The sequence below is a fragment of the Hemitrygon akajei genome, chromosome 10, assembly GCF_048418815.1.
Source record: "Hemitrygon akajei chromosome 10, sHemAka1.3, whole genome shotgun sequence".
NCBI classification, from domain to species: Eukaryota; Metazoa; Chordata; class Chondrichthyes; order Myliobatiformes; family Dasyatidae; genus Hemitrygon; species Hemitrygon akajei.
In genome coordinates, this window is record NC_133133.1 from 153,884,264 (window position 1) to 153,906,926 (window position 22,663).

Here is a 22,663-nt window from a genome sequence, read left to right on the forward strand (position 1 = left end):
CGTCATATCCAACAATGACAGGAGACCCGTGCGGGAGAGTTTTTAAAGTGGCAAAGCAGTTACACTGGGACCATTCCACTCTCTCAAGCTCAGGAATCTGGGTCCAGAAGTACGAGTGATTGTCACAAACTGGGGCCTTCCTTGGTTGTAGAAGGTGGCCATGACTACTTCTGTGCCTTGTCATGTCCTTTGCTGTCCTCAAACCATTGCAGAACTGCCTTCATGGCCATTGGATCTCACTGTTGACCTCATCCACACAATCTGCTTGAGCTGACTTTACATACTGGGACAGGCATGTCCCTGTCTCACCGGGGTATGAAGCCTGCCACCTACCCTCACCTGGTTTAGCCTGCCTGTCGAAACGGTGTACCAAGGTGTAGCTGGTATCACATGCAAACAACTACTGGGGGCCACAGGTGAGAGCTGAGTGTCCAGTGGGGCCCAAAGGTACCTTTGGGTATTCTCTCAGCTGGTTTTCTAAAATAACACCAGCACTTGGTTTTGGGGAAAAATTCATTCAGTTTTATAAAATGTGGCTGTGTTATTGGACCAAATCATGCTAGAGGACCTGGCCTGTTGTCTAGTCTTACCAGCCACAATGACAAATCACTTGAACTTAACCTGTTCTGGATGTGGAGGGCTGCCTGACATGATTCTCCATTTCCCAGATAGGAAGCTCCCTCTGCACAGCAATTTGGCTTAAGCCGAGTACTACTGAGGCGCTGCCTCTGCAGTCTTTGACAGCTACCAAAGATCTTTGAAAAGATCTGAAAAACCTGATTGTCAGAAATTTATAATTACAAATTATTCGAAGTGGTTTAAGTATTCAAAGCAATTATTGTACGTTCAAATAACATAATACTTTAAAAGTCATGGGAAATGCAGAAGCACGAACTTTTTCCCACAGGGTCTGAGAGTCCATTCAAAGAACTAGGATGGCCATTCTTACACCAACTATCCATGGCATAAAGCTTGAGAGCTAGGACCAATGCATCCGGACGCTCTCTCTAGGTGTAGTTTGTGCACAGTGCAGACGCGGACGCGGGGTCTGGTCCTCAGTTCTTGATCCCCCCCCCCCCCCCCACTCCACCCCATTCACCTTGGACTCCGCGTTTAGCCGAGCATGCGCGGAAGTCCAAGCCGATCCGAGCCCCTGAAAGCAGAGCTTACAAGCGGAACCGGCAGCTGTCCCTCAAGTCGATGAGCTGTTATTATCACACACAAAAAAACAATAGTTCCATGAATTGTGAGACTTATTTTAAAGTTCAAGTGTTTCATCAAATTTATCGTGGGTCAAAAATATTTCATAAAATGTCTTGTGAGTTATACCTCTAGCTGGATTCGGTTCGGTATAATGAAGGTTCATTTTGCTCTTAAAACTATTGGCAAATATTTTTTAAGACATTTCAATCATCTAGATTAATTGCAGTGAAATAGATTAAACTCGGTAGGGAGCATTCCGGGCGCACTGGAGGATGCCGTTAGAAATGGTCGGCATGGACTACAACCCCCAGAGCAAACGGTTGTCGGCGTGCTTTCCTCCCGTGTGTGAGATTTATTTGAATGCTGCTCAGCGAAGACTGGTTGGTGCGAGAGGCTGTGGAAACGGCGCCTGCGCTGCGGGAGGAGGAACCAGGGCGGTAGCAGCCGCCCTGGCTGCGACCGTCACTCTTTTGGTTTCAGGGCGAGATCACAGCAGTACCGCATATAACGACCCATGTACACGGTAAGGACAAAAAAGCCTGGCGTTATTCCCTTTCTCGACGTGGAACTCATCAGTCCCTTTAAGGTTGGAGCTGTCTCTTGTATCCTTCGCAAAATCCTGCAATGTTATCAGTGAATGCAGATAGCGTGTCTTGGGATGTACAATTTGATGCAGACTGTCATTTCGTTGTTCACTATTTTCGTGATTGTCTTATGCAGTTTAAAATGTTTTTTTAAAAGCACGTTTCGCAATTCGGAGGAGCAACTGGGTATAAAACTGAGAGATGTAGCAAGAGAACAGGCACCCGTAATGATATTTCAGGGGAAATCGCTGGGAAGACTCCAGACCGGGTGTGGACCTGCTGTAGATGGCTGGACGGTGTGGACTGCTGAAAGCTCTGCCATTTCCCATTTCCTTTCGTATTCCACGTGCTATATTTAACAATACGAATAAATACTGTATTGTTACTTCCACTTTGAGTCCCCACCCACAAAGCTAACACCAATTTCATAGTAGCTCCCCTGCATCCACGTGATAAGCATGCTCCCATCCTTTCGCGGAGGTGATAAGGAAATAAGATGTCACTATAAACAAATTGGTAACGGAGAAGAGGCCTGTTCGGCCCATCTTATTCACCCTGTTTCAGCATGAAAACCTGATTCCCTTAGTTAACTCGTCTCACCTGGTTGCTGGTTCAATGTCGGTATGAGAACTCGATGCTGCCCTTGTGCTATTTTAATTTGTCGCCTTCAGTTATTGTGTTCGACCCAAGTGAAGTTACTTTAATGAATGCTTTCCTTAGAATGAATTAAAGGATAGATATAATAAAAGAAAGGTAAGCTAGAACACTTAGCGGTATCAGGATTCAGCGAACAGATTTGCCCAGTGTCAGATAGTTTGTGGTCACCGGGCAATTTTAATGTTTATGGGGCTGTTGGCACGTTTTTGGTGTTTGAAAGGAGCCTTGTGACAGGCAGTGACGCGTTCAAGTTTTTTTTTAATTATTATCCTCTACTTAGCACTGCTTTAATCTAGAAGTGTTAGATTCTGGAAAGACTTGGTTTGGGGAAAGAAGAGTTAATTTTATTTGGGGATTGCGATATAATAAAAAATAATGTATTTGTTGAGAATGTGTTGTTGGGGATGGCGTGCGTTGTGTCTGTGTCGTGGGGCGGTGTCTTTCGATGTTGTGCCCCGCAATTCGGTGACTGTTGGTGTATACAGCGTGCAAACTGACACTGCAGATTTATGTTTGCAAGCAGCGCTCTTCTCAAGGATTCATAAACGGAACGCTGTACAGTGGGGAGAAAGGGGAACCAGAAGATGTGTTTCAGATTTCCGGAAGGCATTCAGCCAGATGCTACGTAAAATGCTAATATTTTGGTATGAGAAGGGAGTGGCTGACTGGCAGAGAACAGTCGGAATAAATGAGTTCTGTTTGGATGAGAAATCAGTGACTAGCAGATAGCTACTGGGAATTAATGTAGGACCTCTTCTATTTGCAATCTACGTTCGTGACGTAAGTAAGGGAGGTGGTCAAATGTACTGTGGCTAATTTATTGTTGATGCAGGGATAAGTTTTATCACATCGTGAGTAGCACACAAATAGCCTGTTACAGATGTAGATGAGGCAAGAAGCTAGTTAAATGGAGCATGATGCAGGAAACTGACGTTCAGCACTTAAGACTAAAAACTATATTATTAATAGCAGATGAGACTGTGGAATGTTTTTAGGATAGTAGGCCAGGTTCACTAAGCATGAAGATTGTACACAGGTTATTAAGAAGGCAAATAGAATTTTAGCTTTAATTGCCTCAGGTGGCACATATAGAAGTTTGAAAAGGAACTGCTGAGGTAGTACTTGAAGTACTCTCTGCAGCTTTAGTCTCCCTACTTAATGAAGGATATATTTATTTTGGACGCAGTGCAGTGAAGTTGTACTAGGTGGTTTACAGGGTTAAAAGTGTTGATGTTTGAATGGGGGTTGGGGGGGGGGGAAGTTGAGTAGATTGGGCCTGTGTTTGAAAAATGGAAGTTGATAAAATTACAAGAATGTGGATATCGAGAATGATTTCCTGGTGGTGTACCTGGATCTGAAGGGCGTAGTTTCTGAAAAGAAATTGCTCATTTCACATGGGGATGGGGAGGGACTTCACTTGGAGATTGTTTTTATTTTGGAGCTCTGGTGGTCGTAGAGTCATGGTAGAGATTGACGGACAGTTGAGCTGCAGTGAGTTGAGGGAAACAGAGAGAGAATGGGCAAATGATGGCGACAAGATTGTTCTTAATGGCAAAGTTTGCTTGAGGTGTTGGTTAGCCTGCTTCTCCTGTTCCTTGTGTTTTTGTTACGTTCATTGGGGTGGCACAGAAAAAGATGAAATGGAAGTCCTCTACAAACGAACACTTTTATCTTTGGGATGCTTATGCTCTATTGTTGGCAAATATGTGCCCAGTTGCTATATAGGTAACATTTCCTTTCAAAGTTCAAAGTAAATTTATTATCAAAGTACATATATGCCACCTTATACAACCCTGAGATTCATTTTCTTGTTGGTATACTCAATAAATCCACAATGGAGTAATGACCATAATAGACTCAATGAGAGACCGCACCAATTTGGGTGCGCAAAGGACAAACTGCAAATACAGAAAGAAAGAAAATAATTGCAAAGAAGCAATAAATATCAAGAACATGAGATAAAGAGCCCTTGAAAGTGAGTCCATAGTTTGTGGGAACATTTCAGTGATGGGGCAAATGAAGTTGAGTGAACTTATCCCTGTTGGGTCAAGAGCCTGATGGTGGAGGGGTAATTGTTCTTGAAACTGGTAGTGTGAGTCCTGAGGCTTCTGTACCACCTTCCTGAAGGGGGCAGTAAGAGGAGAGCAAGGTGGTAGAGTCCTTGATGATGGATGTTGTTTCTGCAACGACACTGTATAGATGTGCTCAATAGTGAGGGTGGCTTTATCTGTGGTGGAATGGGCTGTATTCACTATTTTGTAGGATTTTCTGTTCAAGGGTGTTGGCATTTCCAGGCTGTGATTCAGCTAGTCAATATACTTGCCATTACACATCCATAGAAGTTTGTCAAAGTTTTAGATGTCATGCGAAAAACTCCTAAAGAAATAGAGGCACTGTGCTTCTTTCTTCAGAATTGCATTGCTTGCTGGGCCCGGGACAGGTTCTCTGAAATAATAGCACCAAGGGAATTTAAAGTTGATGACCCTCTTCACCTCTGATCCTCTGATGTGGATTGGCTGATGGACCTCTGGTTTCCTCCTCTTGAAGCCAATAATCAGCTGCTTGGTCTTGCTGACATTGAGTTAGTGGTTATTCTCCACTATGGCACTTTTTTGCCAGACTTCAAGATTGTCTCAGTTCTAACCTAGTTGGCTCACTGTAGTGTTTGAGGAAAACTGTGGGCTTTCTGTTTTAGCCATTGCAAAATCTCATCATTAGAATCTTGGCAATTTCTCCACACTTGGTTTTCTTGCATGACAGAACAGATTTTAAGTGAAAAGTAATATAATGCTATATTACTTACCATTATTTATACATTAATTGGAGGTTCATTTAAAAGTTTTATTTGTGGAAACTTAGTGAATTTCGTTTCTTAAATGTGAAGAGTGAAATTTGGTTGTGAAGCATGCTAGATGCAGACTAAACTTGCCTAAGGAAGGTGAGCATTGTCCATTTCAAACTGTGCCTTTCAAGATTATGATGAGGCTTAATTCCATGTAAGTCCTTTGACATTGAAATGTAATTTTGTAATCTCTTATCAAAAGTTATAGGGATAGAGAAGGAAAAGTAGTGGAGAAATTTAATGGAAAAATAATTGAAATTTAATCATGAGACCTTCAGATGTGCACCTTGGGGCATGGGCAACATTCTTGGAGGGTGGAAGATGGAGCCTCACTTCAGAGCTTGTGCATTCCACCCTATGATTTATAAATAAGTTTTTGAGCACTTGGTTCCGTATTGGAGGGACATTAAACTGAGTCCTACTCTAGAATCAGGTGACTGGAAAATGTGTTTTTATAGAATAAGGATATTGTGTTCATTTTTTTTTAAACCATGATATTTTGTTCAATCAATATATCACTCAACAGAACTGACCAAGTCATGTATTTTACCCATTTCTCTTATTGCGGTTGGTCCAATGATTGATATTGTGAAAGTACTTTATTGGCTCCTGACCTGTGAAATGTTGTGTAAATTAATTTTTTTGTGAAAACAACCAAGATTATGATTTTAAAACTCCTTTTACTACAAAAAAAACCCTTCCTTGGCACCTGATAACAGAGTAGGCCTCAGTTTAATGTCCCTCTGATATTGAACCAAACACCCAAAATTACATTTTGAGAGAAAGAGCTTTCTGATTTGGAACAAGCATTTCATTTCTGATTACGTGGCCATCTGTACCTACATTTAAAGTACTGGGTTTGCTGTTGGGACTGGGGTTAGGAATGCCATAGGTTAGAGTCATGGGCTGAAGTACTTGTGTGCTTCGGCTTATTCTGACAAGCTGAAACTTGTGTAGAATATCTTATATCCATGAGCAGTTCACTGCTGTTTGTCACTGTAGTTTTAGTTCAATCCATGGGGAGTCCCTTTCTGTTCTGAATAATGAGGACGATGTAATCAATATACTGTAGACCATAGAAGAGTATAACACAGGAACATGCCCTTCAGCTCACAATTTTGTGCTGAACCAATTAAATTAGTATTTAAAAAGTCACCTAAATAGATCCTCTATGTCGACACATGTCCATATCCTTCCATTTTCCTTCCATTCTAAATGTCCCTTAAAAGCCTCCAATCTATCTGTCTCTACCACCACCCCAGGCAGCACATTCCAGGCACCTACCATTCTTTGTTTTAAAACAAAAGCTTGCCCTTCTCATCTCCTTTGAAATTGCCCCCTCTCGCCTTAAAAGTGTGGTATTAGACCAACACTGGGGAAAAAGATGCTGTCTACTTCACCTATGCCTCTCATAATCTTATAAACCTCTAACAGATCTCCCCTGAGCCTCCGCCACCCCAGAGAAAACAACAACTTCTCACCCTCTCACCCTGGTAAACCTTTTGTGCACCCTCTCCAAAGCCTTGACATCTTTCCTATAAGAGTGACCTGAACTGTATGGAATACTCCAGTGCAGCCCAACTAGAGTTTTAAAAAGCTGCAATATAACTTCCTGACTTTTGAACTGAAAGCCTTGACTAATTACAGGCAAGCATGCCGTATGCCTTTTGAACCACCCTATCAACCTGTATAGTCACTTTCAGGAAGTTATGAATGTGGACACCAAGGACCCTCTGCTTATCAACGCTGTTCAGGGTCTTACCATCAACAGTGTACTATCTGTTTACATTTGACCTACTAAGGTGCAACACTTCACATCTGTCTGGGTTAACTTCCATCTACCATTTCTTTGCCCATATTTGCAACTGATCTCTATCCTGCTGTATTCTTTGCCAGTCTTCTACACTATCCACAACGCCACTAGTCCTTGTATCATTGGCAAGTTTACTAACCCACCCATCTACGTTTTCATCCACATCAATTATATATGTCAAAATAGCAGAGGTCCCAGCACAGATCCCTGCAGAACACCACTAATCACAGACATCGGGCTAGATAAGTCTCGTGGATCACCATCTTCTATGAGCAAATGAGCCAGTTCTGAATCCAAATGGCCAATTCACCATGGATCCCATGCATTTTAAACTTCTGGATGAGCTTCCTACCTTGTCAAAAGCCTTACTAAAATCGATGTAAACATATCCACAGCTCTACAGATGAAGATCCATAGATCTTCATCAGTCATCCTCATCATCTTGTCAAAAAATCCTATCAAGTTAGCCCTACACAAAGCCATGCTGGCTCTCCCTAATGAGGCCATGGCTTTTCAAATACTCATAAATCCTATCCCTAAGAACTTTCTCTAGTAACTTCTCTACCACTGACCTGAGACTCACTGGTCTATATTTTCCATGATTACCTTTGGTGCTCATTGAATAATGGAACAACATTAACTCTTGCCAGTCCTCCAGAACCTTGGCTGTGGCTAGAGAGGACACAAAGATATTGGTCAAGGCCCCAGCAATCTCTTCTTTTGTCTCTCTCAATAACCTGGGGTATATCCCATCAGGCCCTGGCGTATTATCAATTTTACCCTGCAATTATGGAGAAAGTCTAACAGTTTCCATCAACCCAAATGGAAAATTTGTACTTGTGGCAAGAATTCCCCCCCCCCCCCCGCCGTCCCTGTGCTCAAGTGATTTGTGAAAAAGTTAGTGAGTTATTAAGAAATTGGTCTTGTTGGTTACATTGGCAAACCTAAAGCTGCATTTCCATTTCACAAATTATTTATAGGCTGTTTGGTTGCATTTTTCTTCTAAATGGGACTGTATTTTATAATTAACCAATGGTATTAATTGTGTGTGTGAATTGTTTCTTCTAACAGAAAGAGGAAATATCTTTAACTTTAATTACCGTACTCTGAAGTCATTATGGGTGTGGCAGTACTGCAGTTTCAGAACTCAAATCTACAACTATTTTACATTCCTTCCTCATCTCCTATCCATAAAATTTTAAATTGACGTTAGTGATAACTTTCTTCTTGCTTTCAATTCAGAGTGTTAGTGCAAATGATGTAAAACATTTGAATTGTTACATTGCCCAGATTTTTCCATTGGCGATAACAGCAGGCAATTTTTCATTTGAAGTCTGATGGGAATTTCTGAAATTCCTGAAGGCACTGCATTTCTATTGGATATATTTTTTCATTGTTAATCTTAGTGTTCAGCCTGATAGTTAAAAGCAACTGAAAGTTAGGAATAGTACATTTAGGGAGGAATCATTTTATAACAGCATAATAATTAACAATAACTAAACACCCTTAGTTTCATAAATTAACTTTACAAATGTGAAGTTTTATTCTCCCAGAAGGAAAGAATGTTGGAGAGTGAAAATTATCTTGAGTATTTGTTTATTACTTCTTGCCCTTAATTCTGTCTTTGTTTCTCTTGCTGTATATGATTTAGATTTCCATTTTTAACTGTTGTGGCTCTGCTTAGCTTTAAAAATTCTTCAATTTGATTAATTGAGGAAGCTCAGCTTATTTGCTTTGCTGATACCACATGCCAACATCATTTTACTGGCTTAGCTGGAAAATGCATTTGCTGACTTTTAGTGTCCAGGTGCCAGACAGTCAGTCGCCATATCCACAATGAGTGTCAGATCACCTGCTGCTGGTATTTCAGACAGACAGACAGACATACTTTATTGATCCCGAGAGAAATTGGGTTTCGTTACAGCCGCACCAACCAAGAATAGTGAAGAAAAATAGCAATATAAAACCATAAATAATTAAATAATAATTTAATCGTGCCAAGTGGAAATAAGTCCAGGACCAGTCTATTGGCTCAGGGTGTCTGACACTCCGAGGGAGGAGTTGTAAAGTTTGATGGCCACAGGTAGGATTGACTTCCTATGACACTCAGTGTTACATCTTGGTGGAATGAGTCTCTGGCTGAATGTACTCCTGTGCCTAACCAATACATTATGGAGTGGATGGGAGTCATTGTCCAAGATGGCATGCAACTTGGACAGCATCCTCTTTTCAGACACCAGTGCTCTTGCCATGACCTAGTCCCCACCCACGATGTCTGGGAGGGGGTGGGTAGAGGAGGAGTTTATCATTAGTCCAAAATTCAATCAGCTATATCATGATTACAAGACTATATCACAGATTTGGATGCTGAGGTGAGACACTTGTCACCTGGTACCCTTGTGAAGCTTGATACCATCCACAATAAAGCAGCCTGCTTGTTTGATACCCTATCAACCATCCTAAGCATTCCTTTTGTCCACCACTGGTGTCAGGTGTGCAGTGTTTGCTATCTACAAAATGCATTTACTTGGGATACTCCACCTCCTAAAACTGTGACTTCTAATGTCAAGAAAAACATGGGGAGTAGGGTATGAGGGCACACACCAACATGTCTTTATTCAAGTGACTTGGAAATGTATTTAAGGTTCTTCATTGCTGAGTCTAAATCCTGGACTGACCTTGCCCAGCAACACTTTGGGGGTTCAGAAAGTAGCTTCACCCCTCCCCACCTTCTTTGGGGCAATTAAAGTGCAGCAATAAATGCTTTATTTTTAGAAAGAAAAAATTATCTGTCTTATCTTTTAGCAACTACTTTGAACTTGTTTCGAAATGGAAGGAAATTTTAAATTGAGAGGGGTGGTGAATAGGGAACGATTTTTACTATTATTTTATGTTGAAAAGTTAGATCAGCATTTTTCCAGAGCTTCCAATTTTGGCATTGCTGGAAAATGGTGGCTAACCTTCTTTCCCGATCTTCCACCACTATTTGTAAAGCAATGCTTTTGATTTCTATTAGCTTTAATGCAATAATCCAGTACATTTGATCCTTGCAATCAATCTTGTTACCCTTCCATTCCTGATTGTTTGCATGTGTTGCTGTACCCTTTATTAATTTTTTTGAGATTATATAGGCATCCGTTAGTCTCGTGAGACCATGGATTTGCGCCTTCGAAGGTTTCCAGGGCGCAGGCCTGGGCAGGGTTGTATGGGAGACTGGCAGTTGCCCAAGCTGCAAGCCTTCCTCTCTCCACGCCACCAATGTTGTCCAAGGGAAGGGCAGTAGGACCCAAGCAGCTTGGCACTGGTGTCGTCGCAGAACAATGTGTTGTTAATGCCTTGTTCAAGGACACAAACACGCTGCCTCAGCTGAGGCTCGAACCAATGACCTTCAGATTACTAGTCTGATGCCTTATTCACTAGGCCACAGGCCAACACTTTTTTTGAGATACAGTGCAGAATAGGCTCTTTGAGCTTCGACACCAGGCAGTCCTCACCGATTTAAGCTGAGCCCAATCACAAGACAAGTTACAATGACCAATAACCTGCCAACCAGTACATAACTAGGAGGAAACCAGAGCACCTGGAAGAAACTGGGGTGAATCTACAAATTGCTTACAGGCAGCAGCTGGAATTGAACTTGGGCTGCTGGTACTGTAAAGCTTTGTGCTAGCTACTACCCTACCGTGGCGCCTCAAAGTGTGTTAAGTTCAGTTTTCAGTTCTGTATACATCTTTTAACTTCCTCATCTCTTAACTCTTACCTCTACTTTCCTATCTGTATTTTTATGCTTTGGTCATATCTGTCCCTTTTCTTTATTCTTACTCATTTTCAACTTTTGCCCTAACTCCTGTTTCTAGCTGGTTGTAGTTGTGGGGAACAGCACTGTGTTGAGACTCTTTTAGGTGGATTTGAAATACTTGTCTGAAGGTAAGGTTTTGAAAGAATATAGGACATGCTTGTGTATTTTTGTGGATTGGCAATGTTTGAAAGGCTCTTGTCAAGTGGTAACTATGGGAGTAGTTGAGGAAAACAAGCTTAAGCTTGGACTCAACTACCAGCATTATGATTTGCCATGAAGGCAGTTTTTTGAATCATCTGATGTTCTGAGTTGGACCAGCCAAACAGTCCTCCCCGCGTGGAGGTTAAGTAAGGTGTGAGAGAGAGTGATGAAAAGTAATTGCATCTGGAGATGCTCAGCTGCAGTGACAGTCGATTACCCGATAGGGTTGTGTGAATGAATTGTACCAGTTTAAACTCTTGTTTTCACATTGTCAGGCCATTGGTGGACACAGTAGGTCATCTTTCACCTAACACATCTCATGTTCTGTGCTGGTCATTGAGGGTGATGGAATAGTTCAAGCCAAGGACTCAGTCTTGGTTTGGTGGAAAAGCATGTCGACAACAGCAATCCAGAGTGATCAAACCACAGCTAAGCTGTTTAATGTAATCATTAAAGTTGGGGCCTGTTAATAACAATGAACTGAACTTCATGACTGTCTCAGTCCTCAATACAGTGAAACTCTAAACCTCTAGTTCATTAGTTCCTGCACTCCTTTTCCACTTTTCTGTTTCCCATGCATCCTTTAAACTTGATTTATTGGAACATTTATCTTTCTAGGTATTTATGAAACGAGTGAATGAAAAATGTGTTTGGTGTATTTATATTTGGAAAAATCCAATGGTCTGGGAAATCTGGCATAGCTGAAGTTTCTGTGCACTGTTCAGGTTGCAACATTACTGAAAGGATGTGGAAGCTTTGTCGACTGTGCATTAGAGGTTCATCTGGATGGTGCCTGGATTTGAAGTATATTAGCTATAAGGAGAGATTGGAAAAACTTGGAATGTTTTCTCTAGAGTGTTGGAAGCTGAGCAGCAACTTGATATTGATATCGTTTTATATTTTATATAGATTTGGGCAGTAAGTCCCTTTCCCTGAGTGAAAATGTCAAATGCTAGGAAGTGTAGGTTTGACTGGGGGGGGGATTTAAATGAGTTGGATAATTTTGTTAGGTGTTTCCGCTTAAACTGGGCTGCAGTGCGAGATGTGTAAGCAGATATGATAGCAATGTTCATGGGCATTGAGACAGGCGTATGAACAGGCAGGAAATGATTAACAGAATTTTCCTGTAATGAGGGAGGCTAACATATAAGCAGAAAAGGCAAGGCTAAAATGTGTGTATCCAGTTTGAAACAAAAAGTGACAATGGATAATTCATCTTCTCTTGCTCTTGAGATTCCTACCATAATCAAAATTTTCAACCAATTAATTTCTTTCAACATGATGTCAAGAAATGTTAAGTGCATGAGATGCATTAAATCTCATGGGTGATGCCAACATTCTGGTTTTAGTACAGAAGTTCTGCGTTCCAGAACTAACTCCCAAGTTGAGTTTGTGAATTAAGAAACAAAAGCTGAAGGTGCTCAGTAAGTTGGGCAGTATCTGTGGTCTTCACCTGAAACATTAACTCTGTTTCTCTTTCGATAGATGTTGCCTGTCCTGCAAACACAAATGGCATTTTGGCTTTTGCATAGCAGTTGGAGTTTTAAAAATACTTGGTTGCAATTGTACTGAGGTTGGTGAGGTCTCACCCTTAAGGAAAGATGTAGTAACAATGGAAGCAGTACAAAGGAGACTCATTTGGGATGAGAGGGTTATCTAAGAAAGGCTACATAGTGTATTCCTTGGAGCTAAGAAGGACAGGATGATGTTATTTTAAACATGTAAGAGCCTAAGGGGTTAATCTGGGGGTGTTTTCACTAGTGGGAGAGCCTTGTACAAAAGGGAATGTCTAAAAGGTAATGCACTGATCATTTTAAACGAGTATATAATTCTTGCAGAGGTTGGTGTATCTCTGGAGTTATTTGCCTGGTTATTGGTGGAAGCTGGATATTTAGAAATATTTAAAGTGGAGGTAGATAAATAGTTGACAGGTCAAGGAATAAAGGGTATGAAGAAATGGTACCGAAGAGGGGTTGAGGACCTGATAAATCAGTTATTATATTAATTGATGGGGCAGATTTGAAGGGCCTTGCAGCTCCTACTGCTCTAATTTAATAATAGGAATGGGGTTCATTCGCCCTCTACTATCATCTGATTTGAGTTAATTAATATGGTTTCCTTCCGATTTTTCTTTAAGTGGATTTGAGTTGGCGGATTGATGTTTTTTTTTTGGAAGCTTGTATGATGTATAGCTCCGGGGTTGTGCTCCCAATGGGTTTTTTTGTTTTTGTTTTTTTTAAGTTAGAGGTTTTCTTTCCCCTTTTTATTTAAAAAAAAAATTCTTAACACTTTATTTTTTCTTATTATTATTATTGATATATTGCTTAGCTTTGTTAATTATTTGCTAATTTCTTTATTGTACATAATGACATATTGACAATGTATCTTTTTTTGTTAATCTTCAATAATAATTAATAAAAAAGGTTTAAAATGAAAAATTTAATAATAGAATAGTAAAACAGCGTTAAGTACTTATGCTAAAGTTGAAGTTATTCTCAATCTAGAGGAGCACACTTTTTGATTGGAAAGCTGTGGAGCACAAAAATAATATTTGCAGCTATGGAGAGCCAATTATCTTGGCTTCAAGACATCATTCCAGGAGCTCTGTGAAGCTGTTTTAGGAACAATTGACCACTTTCAGTTTTATCAATGACCTCTGTTCACTAATCTTGTTCCTGTTGGGCATGATATGCAATGCAACATGGATAACAATCAGGTTTACACTGATAAATAGCAAGTAACGTTCATGCCATACGCCAGCACTGACAATACTCAGCAAGTACCGTAGATTCCGGACTACAGAGCGCACCTGATTAAAAGCCGCTAGCTCTAATTTTAGAAATAAAATCAATTTTTTACTTGTAAAGGCCGCACCGGATTTTCGGCCGCAGGTGTCCCACGTTGTAATATGAGATATTTACACAGAAAGATATTACACGTGAGGATTTTTTAACTTTTAATTAAATCCATATGGTAACAAAAACAAATACATATTGCAAATGCTTTTTTTCGAACCGTGCCCGTAACGCGGCTACTTTTAAATATACGTTGCGTATACTTCTTTACTGAACAACATTCCAATATCTCCTAACGACTGGTAAAAAATATATATACTGCAGCCTACCAGGAAAAGTTATTGATCGCCTTTAACTTAAAAGCAGCGTTTTCGCTCCGCCGCTCGCCCCCTCCTTCCCGTTTATCGCAAACTGGTATCCCACAAGACGCGGCGAAACCGGGTGTGACATCATAGCATCCCGCGATGTAGTACAGAAAACAAATATAGTTAAAACTCTTCTAACTTTAACTAGAAAATGAATTACTAAGCGAAAATATTATAAACTAAATAACTGCCATAAAGGCAGCACAATGCTTTTCTTCGAGTGTTTTCCATGTTGATGAGGGTGAGTACAAATGACTGATTTACAATAATTTAATTGTGAAAGTGCGCTTGATTTATCGTACAATTTCATTGGACCTCTGTGAACTACTCATCAATTTTATTGGTCTACTGTTACGAGGCAAAATGTTTACAAGGCGGCATGAAAAAAAATCATGTATTAGCCGCTCTGGATTAAAGGCCGCAGAGTTCAAAGCTGTTCAAAATTTGGGAAAAAAGTAGCGGCTTAAAATCCGGAATCTACGGTAAATCAATTTGCCATTCCTTGATGAGCATTGACATTGTATGTCCTTTCTGCTTTCTATATGCAGGGGAGTAATGGAGCATTCTTTGTTCACCTGGATGAATGTTGCTTCAAAAATAATCAAAGCTTAATGTTATTCTGGACAAAGCTGCTTCTTGCATTCTGCCATTCCCTCTAAGCTGTTTACCAACAAAGATGTGTATGCAACCACAAATTGTAGCGCTGCAACTTACCAAGAGGACTTCAACAGCATCTCTCAAGCTCAAAGTCTCTTCCATTTAAGAGAACAAGAGAAATAACTATATGTAACTGTCACTGGCATCAAGCCACAACATTGTCCTGATGATGGATCTATCTTATCTGAGAGCTCCTTCAGCTAGTTTCCTTATTCATACATAAAATACCATGTTAACTTTTTTTTTTAGCAGCGACTGTTATAACTTGCCTGGGAGATTTTGTTGGAGGACTTACTGAGTCTGACAGATGCAAGTTGAATTTCCAAACTCAAGTGGAAATGTTTGTTTTCAACTTGTCTCTGGTTTAATACCTCTTGGTGCCTTGATGTTAGTATAACTCTGTAACTGTGCCAGACTAGATAATTTGTCTTTTCTCAATTTAAAAAAAATTATAGCAATAGCTCTTAAAATTTCAAAACCAACGCATTTGGGTGTGTACCTCATTAACTTGCATTCATTCACACATGATTCCAATCTTGATGCCCACAAACAAAGTAAATGCTCAAAGTAATTTGCTTCACAGTAACAGTATGACCACAATTTGTACTGTAATGTTTAATAGTTGGAGCTATTGCCTTCAGTTTTGTCAATAATCAAGTTGTATTAGGGATCATTTATAACCATTCTTTGCAACAGATATAAATCTAATGCATGGCTAATTCCTTTCTGTTTTGCCAGTTTAAAAAGAACTTTGAGCTGTTCTGTGAATGTATCGTTTGATTGTTTACTATAACTAAGGGATGATGACAGTGAGAGCAGTGTACATTGGTTGTTGGCTTCACCCCAGCAGTTTGCCTGGCCATAGTAGTGCAGTTTTCCATAAGTATCTTGCAAAACCATATCGCCCTTTCTGAAGTATTGAGGTAAATAATTTATGACATTTTATTTGAATAACTATAAATTGGTACAGTACAGGAGATGGCACAAGTATGACTCTATGTGAATGCATGATCTCCCCATCCTTCCTGTTAAAACCTTAAAGTTATAGTGGATGGATGTGTTTACATTTTCCAGTCAAATGACTGGTTCATATCTAGAAAGTTGGACAAGGCAGTCATGCTGGTTGCGATTTTATCCTACAATTGATTTTTTTATGGATCTGTACGTGCCTGTCTATCATTAATACCTGCTAAGAAACCATTGTTGAGCTGTTCACAAACAAAGACTTTGGGAGATGCTGTCACAGTAGCCTTTTGTACCTAGTGACAGGGGAATGGATGTTTTGTGGTGGTTAGAGTGCCAGTCAAATGGGCTTGTTCAGCCTGGACGCTGTTAACCTTGAACTGTTTTCACTGTACTCCTGGGTAGGGAATTCCAGGTTGCATCTCGAATAACCTGAGATCATTCTGTTTGTTAAAGGAACAGAATTTGTTTGCTTCTCTTTCAGCGTCATGAGCTGTTTAGTAGATGGAATAAAAGCGTTTGAATGCCAGGAAATGAGTCGCTCTCTACAGATATCCAGATTCTGGCTTATTCATGTAATTACTGCTTTTGTAGCTGATTTAATTGATTTATTGGTGAATAGTGGACCTTCCCCTCCCCCTACTAGCTGCGGCCCCCTACCCTGGATATAGATTTGAGGGTGTTGGGAGGTGCTCAATGATGATGCCATTGAATTTCAAGAACAAATGGTTGGAGACTTCCTCTTTTATTGGAAATGATGATTGCTTAGTAGTTGCACAAATGATACTTGCCACTTATCAGCCATTGGCTGAATGTTGCCTGATTTGCTGTAGCAGGTGTTGTGGGCTGTTTCATTTGCTGAAGTGTTATACATTGAATTAACTGCTGTGTAATCATCAGTGAGTGTCCCTAATACTGACCTGATGATGAAACAATTATGCCTAGAGTACTACTTTGAACTCCTGTGTTGATGTCCTGGTGTTGGGTTTTGTTTTAAAGGTTAAAGATTAGCTCTATTTGTCACATGTACATGGAAACCTAGTGAAATGTGTGGAAACAAATCACCTCACAAGTGTTGCCACATTCCGGCATTGCCGTAATCACTAACCTTAAACTTGTGGTCTGTGGAATGTGGAAGGAAACTGGGCACGTGGAAGAAACCCATGTGATTATGGCACAAACGCCTTACAAATAGCAGCGGGAATTGAAACCCAATCATTTGAGCTGTAAAGCAACGCTACTATGTTGCCCCCATGGTTGATTGACCTTTGATAACCACAGCATTTTCATCTTGTGTGAGATAGAATTCCAGTCATTGGAGTGTTTGACTACGATATATTACAATGTAACCATGGTATTTGTGTAGGGAAAACAAAAGTAGTTCTATATTCAAATTACGGATTGGTAGTTTGATACAGTATTTATGCTTATTTCCATCATGTTATTCAGCAAGTATGGTAAAAGATCAGCTAGGGAAATCTAACATGAGAGTATGTTGCCATAATTACAAAATGAAATTGTCCCATTAATGTATTTGATTAGTCTGAGAAAGGATTCTTTGTCACATTATTGTTAAAGGAATATAACTTGCCTGTTTCTACTTCAATATCATATTGCTGTTAGCAATGAAAATTATTTTTATCTAACAGTGGCTTTATAATTTGAGTGTTTAACATCACTGTATCTTTGATCACTAAATTTTAAAATGCAAGTATAAAGCCATGTGCTTGGGCAAGTGAATGAAAGTCTTATACAACACAGTAGAGACACATTCTGCCCTTTTGGAATCCATGCTGGCTACCAGCAGCACAATATCATCAGTTCCATTCCCCATCACTCACCCATGGCTTTCAACTCCCGGGCGCTATATTAGCATAGCGGTTGGCACGACACTAATACAGCTCAGCGCATGGGAGATCAATTCTGGTGTCCTCTGATAGAAGGTTTGATGTCCTTCCCATGATGCACGTGGATTTCCTCTGGTTGCTCTGGTTTCCTCCTATAGTGCAAAGACATAGCAGGTCATAGGTTCATTAGTCATAAATTGTCCCGTGATTAGGCTAGGTTTAAGTTTCTGGGTGGCATGACTCAGTGGACTGGAAGGGCCTGTTCTGTGCTGTATCTCTAAATAAAATAAACTCCGCTTTGATTACTTTGCCATTCACCTGCAATAAGCCAATTAACCTGCGGTCTTGTCTTTGGGATATGGGAGAAAATTAGAGCCTCCAGCAGAAATCTATGCAGGCACATTGAGTACTTTCAGATTTCTCACAGACAATACAGTACTTGACATCATTATCAGATATGGGGCCCCAGAGCGATAAGGCAGTGACTTCTGTATCTCTGGCAAAATGACATGCATAAAATCATTGCATTAATCTCAAACTGACTTTCACTGGGCAAGTATAAATTCAGCAGAGTGTATTGTATAATATTGCTCTGTCTAATTTGTTGTGGTTCAGTCGTTAAGTGGAGTCCGACTCTCCATGACCTCATGCACATCAAGCCTTCTTGTTGGAAACTGCCTCTCTAAGATCCCCCAAGGTCATGCACATTGTCTGAGTGATATTATCTATTCATCGTAGCCTCTGTCGTCCTCTCCTCCTTTTACCCAACATGAGTCTTCTCCAAGGAATCCTGTCTTCTCATGATGTGGCTAAAATATTTGAGCTTTTGTCTCAAAATCAAGCCTCCTAGTGAGCAGTCTGGCTGTATTTCTTCAAGTATTGACTTGTTGGATCTTCTTGCTGTCCATTGAACCCTTAACACTTACCTAAAGCATCCAAGTTCAGAGGCGTTGATTCTTTTGTATTCAGCCTTACTAATAGTCCAGCTCTCACAGCCATACATCGCAACTGGAGATGCCATAGCCTTGACTATACGGGTCTTTGTAGACAATGTTATGTCTCTACTCTTCAATATTTTATCTAAATTTGCCATTGCGCTCCTCCCCAGAAGTAAGCTGCTATTTAATTTTGTGGCTGCAGTTACCATCTATTGAAATCTTTGAACCAAGGAAGGCAAAATCCATCACTGCTTCCACTTCCTTTCCATTAATTACCACGGAGTTAATAGGGCTATTGACGTAATCTTGGTTTTCTTAATATTGAGCAACAAGCCAGCTTTTGCACTTTCTTCTTTCACTTTGATTAGAAGCTTCCTCAGATCCTTAGCCATTAGAGTGGTATCATCTGCATATCTGAGGTTGTTAATATTTCAGCAGTTTTGATTCCAACAGTCTACTATTAGGCTGTAATAGTAGTTACATTTTGAAATAATCCCAAAGATCTCAAACCAATGCAGTTTTTTTACATGACTTGAAGCAGAGTGAGTTGTTTCACGAATGTAATTTCAGTTTGCTATTTCATGAGTATAATGCTGCTGAGAAGTGAATTAATTTTATAATGTCACAGTCAAATTTACACAAAGCTTAATGTTGTTATGCAATCTACAGTTTAACCAGATTATCATATTCATACACTGCAGAGTTCCTAACGTGCAATGAGTGATCTCACTGGATCCAGTTTAGTGTCTTTTGTGCTTTGTGTCACTCTAGAAGGACGTACTTCTGGATGTGAGGTTAAGGTGTTTATTCTGGACGATGGTTTCTTTCTGATTTTTTTAAACTCCAGATTGATGTGCTCTGCAGTGCTTTGGACCCACCATGACTTGCACTTAGTGGTCACTTTATTGGGTATATGGGAGTGGAACTTGGTGTTGTCTTCTGCAGTAGCCCATCCGCTTCAGCATTCAACACATTCTGCATTCAGAGATGCTGATCTGCACATCGTTGTTGTAATGGTGTAGTAGGAGCTATTGTCAGCTTGAACCAGTCTGGCCATTCTCTTCTGACCTCTCTCATTAACAAGGTATCTTCACCCACAGTACTGCTGGATGTTTTCTTTTTGTTTCTTGCACTGTTATCTGTAAAACTCCTAGAAAATCCCAGGAGATCAGCAGTTTCTGAGATACTCAAACCACTCCATCCAGCTCCAACAATCATTCCACGGTTCAAGTCACAGATCACATTTCTTCCTCATTCTGTTGTTTGGTCTGAACAGCAACTGAACCGCTTGACCGTGTCTGCATGTTTTTATGCACTGAGTTGCTGCCACGGGATTGTCTAATTAGATAATTGCATTAACAGGCAGGTGTATGGGTGTACCTAATAAAGTGGCCACTCAGTGTGCTTCCAGGGAATTAAGAGGTAAATTGCCATCTCAAATCTTCCATCCTGCTAGCCAGAGAATTTCATTTGTATCAACCAAGTCTAGAATTGACTCAAATTGAAAGCAGCAAGTGATTGCAGCATGGCTGGAGCATTCAGAACAGTGCAGGCCCTTCAGTCCACAATGTTGTGCCAACTTTTTAACTTGCTGTGAGATCAATCTAACCCTTCCCTCCCACATAACCTCCACCTTTTCTTTCTAAGAGCCTCGTAACCATCCCTAATGTAACTGACTCTAGCAGCACATTCCAGGCACCCACCACTCTGTTTATTTTTTTTAAGAAAAAGGTAACTCTGACATTCTTTCCATCTTTCTCTCTTCCCCCCCCCCCCTCCCCCAAATACTTCCTCGAATCGCCTTAAATTATGGCTTGTTTTCCAACCTGGGCAAAAGGTGCTGTCTGTCCATCTATCTATCACTCTTCTCTCGTATACCTTTTGTCAAATCACCTCTCATCCTCCTCACTCCAAAGAGAGAAACCCTAGCTTGCTCAACCTATCCTAAGACCTGCTCGCTAATCCAGACAGAATCCTGGTAAATCTTTTCTGCACCCTCTTTAAGGCTTCCACATCTTGTGAGGGGACTTGAACTGAACACAATATTCCAGTTTGGTTTAACCAGAGTTTTATCAAGAGCAGGGGTCTCAGATGGATCCCTGTGGAACACCGCTAGTGACTGACCTCCAGGCAGAAAACATTTCACCCACTGCTACATGCTGTCTTCTGTGAGCAAGCCAGTTCTGAACCCAGTCAGTCAAGTTTCCCTGGATCCCATGCCTCTTGACTTTCTAAATAAGCCTATCCCGGAGAAACTTGTCAAATACCTTACTCAAGTTCATATAGATGCATTGTTCTACCTTCAGCAATTTGTTTGTCACTTCCTTGAACAATTTCATTAGGCTTGTGAGGCACAATCTGTCCTCCAAAGTTATGCTGACTATTCCTAATCAGATGGTGTTTTTTCCAGTGCTTGTAAATCCTGTGTCGAAGAATCCTCTCCAATAGTTTCCTACTGCTGATGTGGACTTACTGTTTGATAATCCTTCAGCAAAGGAATAACATTTGCCACCCTGCAGTCTACTCTAGTGACCAGTGAGGATCACTAGAGTAGATCACTGCCAAGCAATCTCTTCCCGCTCCTCTCATAGTAACCTCAGGTATATCCCATCTGGCTCCAGGGACTTAACTATTCTGATGAACTTTCAAGAGATCCAGCACGTCCTCTTTCTTAACCTCGACATGTACCAGCATATCTGCCTATTTTACACTGTCCTCATATCAGTCAAGGTCTGGGGAATACTGAAGCAAAGTATTCATTACGGACATCCCCTGCCACCTCTGACTTCAGGCATGTGCTTCCTCTTTTATCCGCGATCATTCCTACCCTCACACTAGTCATCCTCCTCTTCACGTTTGTGTAAAACGCTTTGGGGCTTTCCTTGATCTTACTCACAGAGAGCCTTATGGCCTCTTCAAGTTCTCCATAATTCATTCTTTAGTTCCTTCCTGGCTACCTTGTAACTCTGCAGAGCCCTTTCAGACCTTGGTTGCTGCTGCTGCTTGTAAACCATAGTAAACCCCGCCATTCTTTCCTATCCTCAATGGGACAGACCTATCCAGGACTCCATGCAAGTACTCCCTGAACAGCATTTCCATTATCCCCCCTTCGCAGGGGGAAACCCACGCAGTCATTGGGAAAGCTCCTTACAGACAGTGGCAGGAATTGAACCTGGGTCACTGGTACTGTAATGTGTTGTGCTGCCCCAAGAGAACATTTCCCTGAGAACATCTTCTAATTTTATGCTTTCAAGTTCCAGCCTGATAGCATCATAATTCCCCTTCCCGCAATTAAATACGGTCAGACCGTCCCTGTCCAAGGCTACTGTGAAGGCCAGGGAGTTGTGGTTACTGTCTCCGAAATGCTCACCCACCGACTGATCTGTCACCTGACCAGGTTTACTGCCTAGCACTGGATCCAGGACAGCCTTTTCTGTAGTCAGCCTGTCTACATACTGTGTGAGGAATCCTTCCTGGTCACACTTAACAAATTGTGCCCCATCTTCTCTTGGCTGGGGACACCAGAGACATCTTTATTCTCTCTTCTTATTCAATAATGCAAACACAGGGATAAAGTAAAATGGGTCGCTTTTCAATCCAAGGCTTAGTTTTGTGGTTTCATCCCAATGTGGAAATGAAAAAAAGATGTGCAGTGCTTCTGAGCCAGAGTTTTTCTTTACTCTTCTGGAAATCCTGAAACTCCAACACTTCAGCTTTTCCACCCACTGCTTAAACCATAGTAGATGAGCCACCTCAAATGTGTGAAATCTTCAGTTTTGGTCCTGGAAAAATTGAACCTCCAATTTGACGTGGCCAAATTTCTGGTTCATTTCTCACCACTGTCAAAATTCCACAGCTTTTGAACCGATCATCCCATCATTCCAAATGTCTAATGCATTGGTAAATGGCCAAATGATAACTAGCAGAATGAGCACTGGTGCTCATGTACGTGGTAAAAGGAATGAGTAATATAACTCTGTACTGACTGTTGTGCTGCTA

At 40.8% G+C, this 22,663-nt stretch overlaps 1 protein-coding gene across 4 annotated transcripts in view; it reads left to right on the forward strand.

Annotated features, from left to right (window-relative positions):
* The first annotated feature begins 1,581 nt into the window (after positions 1-1,581).
* Positions 1,582-22,663, forward strand: part of LOC140734848 (fatty acyl-CoA reductase 1) — a 157,108-nt gene continuing 136,026 nt past the window's right edge. The window contains exon 1 of one of the 4 annotated variants that reach the window (XM_073059435.1): positions 1,582-1,726. Coding sequence is in view for 2 of the 4 variants with exons in the window: in XM_073059437.1 (XP_072915538.1) it covers positions 1,718-1,726 (9 nt within the window). In the remaining 2 variants the exon portion in view is untranslated. Of the gene's footprint in view, positions 1,790-22,663 lie in introns of all 4 variants that reach the window. The other 3 variants (XM_073059437.1, XM_073059436.1, XM_073059434.1) reach the window with 3 other exon arrangements.